Below are 11,220 nucleotides of genomic sequence, written 5' to 3'. Positions count from 1 at the left end.
TAGATGCCGAGGTTCTTGCATAGCTCCGGCAAGGTGAGTTGGGGCAAGCGGGCGAGGCACTCTTTCAGCTTTTCGAAGGCCTCCTCGCATTCTGGGGTCCAAATGAAGTCATTGGCCCATCGTAAAACCCGAAAGAAGGGGAGGCACTTGTCGCCTGAACACGACACGAACGTAGTGAGTGCTGCCAACCTCCCGGCAAGTCACTATACTTCTTTGGCCGAGCGGGGGGAGTAAATTTCGGTAATGGCGTGAACCTTCTTTGGGTTGGCATCTATTCCCCATTGGTGAATGATGAAGCCGAGGAACTTCTCCGAGTTGACCCCGAAGATGCACTTTGTTGGGTTTAGACGCATGTTGAACTATCTGAGCGTTTGGAATGTTTCCGCCAGGTCGACCAAATGTGTCCCTGTAACCTTGCTTTTTACAATCATATCATCTATGTACACCTCAATGTTCCTCCCGAGCTGGTGTTTCAAAAGTTTATTGACAATTCTTTGGTAGGTCGCGCCAGCGTTCGTCAAGCCAAAGGGCATCACCTTGAAACAATACGCCCCCTGGTTGGTGATGAAGGCAGTATCTTCTCGGTCTTGGGTCGCCATCGGGATTTTGTTGTAGCCAGAGAACGCATCCAGGAACGTAAGGCATTCATGGTCAACGGTGGCATCAACCAGTTGGTCTATCCTGGGGAGTGGATAGCAGTCCTTGGGACATGCCTGATTGAGATCGGTGTAATCAATACGCAGTCTCTAACTTCTATTAGGCTTCTTGACGAGGACTACATTAGACAACCACCGGGGGTACTTAACCTCGGTGACGAACCCGGCCTTTATAAGGTGATCGACCTCGTCTCGGATCGCCCTCTGCTGGTCGGGGGCGAACCTTCTTAGTTTTTGCTTTACCGGCCGCGCCCTAGGGTCGACGTAGAGCTGGTGTTGCGCCACCTCTGAGTCGATCCCAGGCATCTCTTCGGGGGACCACACAAATAGGTCAGCTTTCTTCCTCAGGAAATCGATAAGGTGGAGCTAGTCCGCTTCGAGGAGTGTAGTCCCGACCCTAACGGTCTGGCCGGGTCAACTCCGCTTTAGGGGTACCTTGATAAGAGGCTCTGGGGGCTCCAGCGTCACTTGTGGTACAGGTGCTTCACGAGGGTCGGGAACTGAGGTTGAGTGCGGCTTTGCTGGGAGAGCAACCGCGGTGAGGTAGCATCGCCTCGACTCCCTCGGGTTGCTTCGGGCCTCCCCAACCCTAGCTGAGGTTGGGAACTCGATGGTTCTGTGATAGGTGGAGACTACCACTTGAATCCTGTTGAGGGTCGGGCGACTGAGGATGACGTTGTAGGCCGAGGGCAAGTCGACCACCATGAAGGTGGTCATTATTGTTTTCGCCCTCGGTTCCTCCCCGATGGTGATGGGGAGCATTGTGGTCCCGAGCAGAGAGATGGAATCCCCAACGAACGCTGTAAGAGCTGACATCACAGGGGTAAGATCTCCTTGGGTCAAGCCGAGCCTCTCAAAGGCATCAAAGTAGAGGACGTCGGCGGAACTCCTAGTGTCAACCATCACCCTCTTAACTCGGGCATTGCCGATTTGAATGGAGATCACCAGACCGTCATCATGGTGGGAGCACTCGACCGCTCTTGCCCCAAAGGTAATTTTAGGCTCGTGCTCAGGCCAGGGATGCTTCTCCATCGTGCTATGTGCGTAGGCCTTTCTTTCTGTCACGCTATTGCTATCGGCTGCCGGTCCGCTAGAGATGACATCGACCTGTCTCTCGGGGGGTCCTCTGGGGCATGGAGTCGCCTCCTAGGATTTTAGGTAGCGTCCGAGGTGGCCTCTCCGGATTAGTGCTTCTATTTGATTCTGAAGGTCATGGCAGTCCTCCGTGTCATGACCGTAGTCCCGGTGGAACCTGTAGTATTTAGATTGATTTCTATGGGCGACCTTCATAGGGAAAGGTTGCTGCAAGAGGCCCGTCTCCTTGATTTGGAGGAAGATCTCGGTGTGAAACACAATTAGGGGGAGAGGTGGGGGTCTTGGGAGCGGTAGCTCTTGTCGGTTGGGCCCCCGACGGGGAGGTCTCGGGACCGTCGAGGTTGTTCCTCAAGACAGCTCCATCCTTGACTTCTTGCCTTCCATGTGCCACTCTGCCACTAGAGCCTCGGCAGCAATGCACTGGTTGGTACGTTAGAGCATTTCAGAGATGATCACTGGTGGCTTCTCGATCAGCGACCAAAAGAACCTTGAAGGCTTCAGACCCATCAGAAAGGCTTGTAAGATTAGAGAAGGGTGAGCATTCAGAAAACCCCGATCTTGGTGGCGAACCGTGCCACGAACTGAGAGAGCGACTCGTCCTCACGAGAGGGCCTGGGTCGCGCATTGGCGAGGAAGTTTTGTTCAAAATCCTCGGCCAGTTGGTCGAAGGACGAGACTGAAGCTTGGTGTAGCTAGCTGAACCACGTCCACACCGGCCCCCTCGGAGTGGTCAGAAATGCTCGACACATCAGCACATTGGAGGCACCATAGAGGGCCATCTAGGCTCGGAATATAGAGACATGCTCCATGGAATCAGAGCCTCCATCATGAAGTTGAGGGGTACAGGTTTGTCCTGTACTTCTTGGGTAAAGGGGGACCTGCCCGAGGTGCCCTCGTTGGACTCGCTACGTGACCTCCGAAGCTTGCGTTGGAATGTGTCCAAGCACTGACTGACTCGAGACAATTGGGCCCTAAGCGAGTCGTCCGTCGAGTCGGACGATATGGTGTTGGGCTCTAGATGAGATAGCATGGCTCGGTAGGGTGCGGGTGCGTTTTGCTCGGGACGACCCCTCAGGTCCGTCGCTAGCCCACAGGCCTCTTTGATCCCGAACTGTTCCCCATTCGGGGGTTGCCGGGTCGGATCGGTCGGGGGCATCGCCAGTTGCACGATTTGGGGAATCATCGGGGCGAGCATCTGCATCATGCCCACCATAGTCTGCACTTACTTGGTTAGGCCAAGGAACACCTCGGGTGTCACTGCCGAGGGCCCCGGGGTGAGCCCCGGGGGCGGCAGTCTCAGGTCGTTGAACAAACGCTAGTAACGATTAGGCGTCAAAGCCGGTATCCTTCCGTCCGTAGGGGCGGAGAGGGCTTGACCTTCTGGCTCGATGGAAGGGAGGTCAGTTGGGGGTTCCTCCCGGGGCAAGTTCCTACCGGTTGTTCCTGCGCCATAAGCCCTCCTTGTAGTGCCAAAATGTTAGTGAACAAAAATATCGTGGCTGATGAGTCAGCACGGTTAGGTCCACATGTCAATGTCGGGAACTTCCGGTGGAATAAGTGGGATGATGAGGTGGCTGCGCCCCTCGAGCATTTCGGGCGAGGGTTGAGGTGGCAGGATCGACCGAGTCCTCGCAAGTGGCTGGGGGTTAGCACCCCAAAGCTAGCCGACTCGAGCGTCGTTTATGGTGAGATGCGTCCTCTCGTTCTCGGGGTAGTCGGCAATCTTCCTCGCCATGTGGGCACCTCCTTGAGATGGGAGATGCGGGCTAGCGTTGGTTAAGATCCGAGCCACTGGACCACCCTTCTCTGCGTATTGAGTGACGACTTCGGGGTGAAGACACTCGCAACTTAATGGAAATCACCTTCCTATAAAATAGCCTTCGTCGGGTGTGTCCCGACTTTGGCCCCTCCGACGAGAAAGTCAGATTGGTTCGGATTCCCTTGTTTTTTCTCCCCCCATCCTTGGGATCGGTCAGGGGTATTCATACCTACGTGGGAGAGTCGGTTGCACCTTGGTTCGACATGGCCACTGATTCTCGTGGGGGTAGGACAACCCCTCTAACAAGATAGCGTCTTCGGGGGTGCATGAGTGGCATCAGACGACATTGTCCCAAAAGCAGACGACACCACCCCAAGCTCTTGGGATAGGTCATACAGTTGCACAGTCGCATAGTACCAAACTTGATGTGGCGTGCATCCCGGGGTCTTGGAGGTGTACGGCGTTACGTTCGTGACTTGTTGGTTTACGACGTTTGTTTGTGACTCATCTAGGGCCAAAATATGCCCTATCATAAATATGATTAAGCTGGCCTTGTTTCTCGTGTTGGCATAAATATGGGAAACTTTGCTTAGCGACTATCTGGGAATGAAGTCGGACTCCATTTCACATATATTTGCGCACTATGTTTGACTTAATATTAGGGTTGATCTCAGTTCAAAACTCACGCTGAGTTCATTTATTATTTTGCACATGTTTGAGCTTTGTTCGAGTTTGACTCATCATAAATCAAACCTTTTGGGTTCCTCGTGGAGTCAGGTTTTTTAGTCTTATTTTTCAATGGGGTATTCAACATCTGACTCATAATTTTCAAAGTTGTTCATGCATGAATGAGCTACTTTACTTTCAAGATCTACCAACAAGCTCACTAATGAATCAGCTCATATTGACCTTTTAGGTCGGGATTTTAGACATTGTTTTAAATTCTGAATCTAAATTTTTGGATTTGATGAGATGAAAAAAAAAAAAAAAACAATGATCTCATCCAATACCTTCTCTAAATACATGTAAAATTTTGTAAATATCAATACGTTTCAGATAATTAAAAAAAAATCCAAATGATACTCTGAAAAATTCTAAGAGATTGGCAATTCCTTGTTTAGAATCTCTCCCAATGGCAGCAGCATCCTTTTCTCAGAAAAGCCAAGAATCTCCCTTTTAGCTCTTGAAGCTCCACCATAAACGTACTACTACAACAGAGTTGCTTGTACCATTTCACTCATTTGAGACCACAGTAGCGGTCAAAGTCAACATAGCGTTAACCTGAGCCTGATGGCATTCATGAGTTATATTATCTTTATTTATGGACATGCTTTGCAGAGAGCTAAACATATGTAGAGACGAGATGGAGTCGGTTAGTCCCAAGGATTATGATTTATTATTATATACATTGTGCGTCTCTCTCATCATCATCATCATCATGCATTGGTTAACGGAGGGAGAACGAACAATATATGGATACACATCTCATTGGCGAATTGAGATCCTCTCATAAATGGAAGCTCAAATCTCTCCCGTCGCTTCTTTCCATCCGACGGACCACGTTTCCCTTTGCCCGCCGACTCGGTTTCTTTCTCTCTCCGCATCCTCGATAACAACTACACCAAACGCGAAACCAACGCACGGAGAAGAGCGTTGCGGATTCCACCCCTTCTCTTCCCTCTTCCGTCTTCTCCTTCCAGTCTCGCCACTGTCTCCAGCTCTGGTTTGGGATATCCGCCGCCTGTTAGGAGCGCAGGGAGTTGCCGGCTGCGTGGGGTTCCTCCTCCAGAGTCCAGCTCTGTCGATCGGGTTTGCCCACCTGTTTCACTTGATCTCTGCTTCTATCCTCATCTATCAGATCTCTTTCTCTTTCCCCAACGAAAGGAATAAAAAATCTCGTCTTTGGACTGAATCTACTATAAAGTTGGCTCCTTGGAGCTCTGCTGAGCTCGCCATCTGGTCTTCTGTTTGCGTGATGTTAGGGTAGATGATCTCGTGCCAAAGGCGTCTCCTTTTTCTTTAGTTTGATCAGCTACAGATCAAGCCTTCCTCAGCTGGTGGGTTGCTCCTCTTTTCTCTGATCGTCTTTGTGAATCTTTTTAGATCTTTCATGATGAAGCTTGGTTTCAGATTTCTGGGAACTGATAGGCAGAGAGGAGGCAGAGATGGGAGCTGATCATCTCAGTGAAGTTGGAAGCTGCTACGGGATTGAGGATGTTGCATTGGAAGAAGAAACGCCATCCGGTAGCAACGGCTTGCGTACTCGACACAAGTGCCCGGAGACGGGAAAGGCCAAGCAAGCAACGGTTCAGGAAGCGGTGCCACCTGGTCCGGGGGCTGAGCTTGTCGCAGACCAACCCGCCAATATCAAATCCGAGATTTGCCCTCTCGACGACGATCACAGATCTGTATCGAAGGCCAGCGAGGGGTTCGGCAGCTCCAAACGAAAGCATGCAAGCAAAGGCGGATCGGGGATCCCAACATGCCCGGAGTGCGGGAAGACGTTTGCTTCAGATAAGGCACTTTTTGGCCACTTGCGGTGCCACCCGGAGAGAGATTACAGGGGAGCTAATCCGCCACCGGGCTCACGGAAGCAGCCGAAGCCGGACGCCGGTCCTTCTGCCGCGAGAGATCTGCCTGCGAAAAAGTGGCAGACGACCGCGAGAAGAGGTCGACAAGGGACGGCCAGCGGCGGCGACGACGCCGAAGATCTTTTAGAGGCTGCTGCCATGACCATATTTCGTATGGCACATGCAGAGCACCGGGGTCGGGCCGCAATCACTGCTGAGGAGGAAGGAAATCAGACGAAACAACTTCAGCTCACTCAGTCTTGCCACAATGATGATGAGCTTCCTCCTAGGGTTCAGAATATCAACTCTGGGGACGATCTGACATCGAGCTACAGGAGAACTAAGAAGACGAAGGTCGAGTCCGCCACATCTGATCATGGTCGAAGGTACGCGTGCAGTGTGTGCTCCAAGACCTTCTCTTCGCACCAGGCACTTGGAGGGCACATAGCCAGTCACAATAAGAACAAGACCAACCCCAAAGAAGCAGCGGCGACCTCAGCGACGGTGGAGAACCAGGGCAGAAGCACTGCAGTCGCGAAACCGGCCACCGCGGAACACCGGTGCAAGATTTGCAACGACGTGTTCACCAGCGGGCAGGCACTTGGAGGTCACCAGAGACGGCACTTCCATCAACTACACCGTCGATCTCCAGCTCCATCCTCTTCCTCACACCCATCTGACGACCATGTGGCGCCGGTGCAGTACCATCACCCCGGTGAGCAGCAGCTACATGATCCAGCTCCATCATCTTCATCACACTCAGCTCAACATGATCAGTTCTGCTGGGATCTCAATAAGGCACCACCGAATCTTGACTGAGAACACATCTATGCTACAAATCGAGTTCTAACAAGTTTGCAGTAGTGGTTATCAGGTAGCAGATGCAGCTATCAAAAAGACTAGGTTTTGCCAGTGAAACCTTCTCATCTTTTGCTCAAAGTCATGCACTTCTTTTTCTCTTTCTGAATGCTATGTGATGTGTTATCTTAAATTGTTTTCTTCTTGTTTTAGACTTGTATTTTGTGAGTTGATAGTCCAGCTTTGATTCTTATTTTGTCACAGCACATTCACATGATATACAAGGTAAGTGGTTTCATCCAAATATTAGGTTAGACCTCCATTATTCTATCAGAAACCTATAGCCTTTTAAGCATCATCATCATCATCATCATCATCATCATCATCATCATCATCATCATCATCATATATATATGATGATATATGATTCCTCTTGTAGTGTACCACTAATTATATGTTACTGTAGCGTAAGGTTAATTCCAACCTGAGCTGAGTTCTGTTTATGGAAAATTTATTCATGAGTTTTGGCTTAGTATGATTCTTAGCATTCTTTGGCTAAATTCATTTTTGGAATTTTATTTTATTTTATTTATTTTGTGCCTTCTATTGAGAAGAGATTCCATAAAAGGATGTATAAAAATGAAATGTTATACTGAATAGGAACAACTTGAAGAGATGCATGAACTTTTAAAGATACATGACCCTTAGAATATTATCTTTAAAATCTGTCCCCCCTAGTCTATATTAATCGATAGGGTTCATGGTATCGAGAGCACCGTGAAAACTTATCTTTTATCCAAATGGTTTCAGAGTCAGGTTGAAATAATGGTAAGTGATTTTCGGGTTCGAGCTACTCGATTTACTAAAAAAAAATTAATGAAAATTGAATGTCTTATCAATTTGGTCTCAAGCTATGAGATGCATGGAATCTTGAGGGAGAGTGATGCACCTCATCAACTTGTTCATGCATGGCATGCATAGTTTTATAACCTTAGTATACATAATGAGCCAATTGCTAATTTAAACAGTCTTTAAGTCTTTTTTGGTCATATAAATAATGTCTACAAGAAATTAAATGACTTAAGAAGGATCAAACCTAAATTTAAACCATCCAAAAAAGCTACAAAATATTCTCTTTCTTTTGGTAAAAAAAAAATAGCATGAACATGTTTAACTTCTAAACGAAGAAATCTCAAAGTACTCAAACAAACAACAATGTTTATCTGTAATTTCATGGTAAATATTCATAGAATTTGGAAAAATAATATATTCAAATTCAATGTATTCTCTTAAAATTGTAGGATCTTAAAGGTGATAGCTGTGACATTGTAATCTTGTCTCATGGGTCACAGTCTTCCACTTGACACACACTGCTTCAGCTCAAAACCAAGTATGTTTGTGAAGCTTCTCTTCCACAGTACCTCCACCTCATTTCATTTAGATTGCATGTCATGGCCACAACACCACTTCAACACCTCATATTCCTCCATAATGAAGAGAGAAATCACTAATGGCTGCAACTCAAGCTGTTCCTTCTTCTAAGTGAGCTGGAAAACAAGATAAATTCGAGGAAGCAAGTGTTAGGGTAGGCAAGTATTTTTGGAGTTATGATAGAAACTTAGAGAATAAGATTGCTTGGAGAATAAGGAATTTAAATACGGAAAAAGATCATTCGGAATTAGTGTTTGATTGTTCCATAAGTATCTCATATATCTTAAAGTTGTGACAAAGGAGAGACAAGGAATAATACCTCTTGGGCTTTTCCATAATAGATTTAGAGAGGTTGAACGAAAGATTCTTGGTTTATGTAAGAGAATATACAAGATATTTCAGATCTGAGTTTGAATTATCTCGAATCGATTATGCTCATCTAGTGAAGCATCAATTTTTTTCTTCCTGAAGAATCATCAAACCATGTAAATCATGTATACACTATGATATACGTGTGATTGCAGAAGCACATTAAGAGTTCACTCAACATTTTTTGGTCTGTGTTAGCTTCTCCACATTTTTCTACTTTCCATCTGTCTTTGATCTGAATTCGATCTGATATCAGACTTCAAAGCAATTAGGTATACTTCTGTTTCTCACACCGACATGCTACCAAATAAAGTGAAATGGCATTAGAATTTGAGTACTACTCTTCACTGACACTGCTCGTCTTGTGTCTCTACGGAAAGGAGAAGATAGATAACTGTGGTATGCATCTAAACATCAATTCCATGTTTCACAGGCAAAACCTCGGTAGTTCTACTGTTGTTTCAGTAGTCAGCTTTAGCAGGCCATTGATGTCTTGTGTCCATCCATCCATCTCTCTTAACCTTATTGTCGACCACAACTTTGATCCATTAGGAAAGCTTGACTTGATGGCAGCTGAGATTGCTCTTCCATGGTTGAAGACTCGTGTGATCCGCCCTGCAGAACCTTGCATTGTTTTTGTGCTGGAGATGAACTATGGCAAGTCACTGAGAGATTTGGAGCTGATGGAGGTGAAGGATGGTCATGTTGACCACCACACTGAGCCTTTTTTTTTTTTTTTCCTTTTTTTGCAGAGAAAAAAAAGGAAAATTAACTCAATAAACTGAGTCCGAATACATTTGTTCACATCATCATCATCATCATCAATCATCATCATCATCATCAGTCATGATTCGAAGCTCCATCACCATATTGAGGGTACCTTGATCATGATGTGGTGAATGGTGTTGGTGCAATGAGTAAGCAACTGCTACATTTCATGTGCATGGCGTGTCTTTTGTATTGGAGTCTTTTGGCACTCATGGTGGATACCTCCATGCTCCAAGTCATAACCAGCACGAGCTATTTGTAGCTCCAAAATGCTTGATTTGTATTATTCATACATGTAGTTACTTGCTTAGAATTAAAAGATAGACGAACTTGACATGCATTGGTGATTGAGGTTCGACTGGGCAACAGAGATGATACTATAATTTGGTGGATGTGAGCGATCACCAAACCATCATGTCTCTTACACTATTCAATTTATATTTGTTGAGGTTATTGTAATATTATAGTCTAAAAGAGAAGATGAGTAGTACACTATTCAATTTATGTTTGTTGAGATTGGATTTAGTCTTATATCAGAAACGAAAGATGACGTGAATGAATTATAAGGGTTAAATATCTCTATTAATATTAATTTTGTCTTAAATATTTTTAGATTAATAGGAAATAGTTATTGATGAAGAATTTGTTATGAAAAGATGATTTAATTCATTAAGGTCATACATATTGATACAAATTTGAATTTTTTTTCCATCATATATATATATATATATATATATATATATATATATATATATATATATATATATATATATATATATATCATGGTGATTGATTATCAAATCATAGATTTATTGAGGATTAGAACATGTAAGTAATATAAAGATGTCGTTCCATTTTTGTTTCTATCATCATCTTTTATCAAGCCCTCGAGAATGTCAATCTTGAAACGATGTTATTGAAATACCTTGTGAGCTAAAGGATTTATGGAGTCTGCTAGTTTGTCAAAAGTGTGGACATGAGGAACACATAATTAGCGTCTAACAACTTAATCTCTAACAAAGTAAAAGTCAATGATAATATGTTTCATATGAGTAGAACATCGTTTAGAGCATAAGTAAGTGACACTGATATTATCATAGTATATTGTTAGAGTATATTAAGAGGTGATGCCAAGTTTGTATGGTAGATTGGTAATGTATTCAGCTTTAATGATAAATCTTACGATTGTGTTCTATTTATTAAAACTTTAACTGATCAGGTTTGCTCCAAAGAAGATAATATAGATTGATGCAGATGTTCTATTATTGGTATTGCCTACCCAATCAACATTGGTAGTATGGAGATGAAGAGATGAGTGTTTATAAAGAAGAAGTCCGAGAGTTCCTTTAAGATATTGCATGATACATTTTAGTGTTGATCAATGTGTAGTAGAGGGCTAGTACATGAATTGTGATAATTTGTTAACTATAAATGAAATATTTGAACATGTAAGAGATGAATACTATAATGATCCAAGTACTCATTGGTATTGTGTGAGATCTATAGCAAGGCTTCATGATCTAATTTGAGTGACTAAGTACAAAAGAGTAGGCTAACAACTTCTTTGGCATTCTAGATCATCTTTGATAATAAATCTCGAATATAATTTTTTTAAAATAAAAAATTTCAAAAGATATGAACCTTGATTTGTTAGTTGCTTAATAAATTACTTAATCTTCATAGAATTATTATATGTAATAATAATGCCATTCATATAAACTAATAAATATATAGTATATCTATTTTATTATCATAGGAATAAAGAGTTTTTAGA

At 44.5% G+C, this 11,220-nt stretch overlaps 2 protein-coding genes across 2 annotated transcripts; one reads left to right on the top strand and one right to left on the bottom strand.

Annotated features, from left to right (window-relative positions):
* Positions 1-359: 359 nt before the first annotated feature.
* On the bottom strand, positions 360-1,688 carry LOC135638427 (uncharacterized). The gene is made up of 3 exons (XM_065151541.1): positions 1,092-1,688; positions 807-995; positions 360-713 (listed from the first exon to the last, which is right to left on the bottom strand). The coding sequence occupies exons 1-3, from the start codon at positions 1,686-1,688 to the stop codon at positions 360-362; spliced, it is 1,140 nt and encodes a 379-aa protein (XP_065007613.1).
* A 3,404-nt stretch (positions 1,689-5,092) lies between these two features.
* On the top strand, positions 5,093-6,942 carry LOC103975209 (zinc finger protein ZAT1-like). The gene is made up of 2 exons (XM_065151217.1): positions 5,093-5,567; positions 5,641-6,942. The coding sequence occupies exon 2, from the start codon at positions 5,676-5,678 to the stop codon at positions 6,897-6,899; it is 1,224 nt and encodes a 407-aa protein (XP_065007289.1). The 5' UTR covers positions 5,093-5,567; positions 5,641-5,675; the 3' UTR covers positions 6,900-6,942.
* The last annotated feature ends 4,278 nt before the right edge of the window (positions 6,943-11,220 follow it).

Source organism: Musa acuminata, chromosome BXJ3-5 (assembly GCF_036884655.1).
Source record: "Musa acuminata AAA Group cultivar baxijiao chromosome BXJ3-5, Cavendish_Baxijiao_AAA, whole genome shotgun sequence".
NCBI lineage: Eukaryota > Viridiplantae > Streptophyta > Magnoliopsida > Zingiberales > Musaceae > Musa > Musa acuminata.
This window is presented reverse-complemented; position numbering and strand designations above follow the sequence as displayed.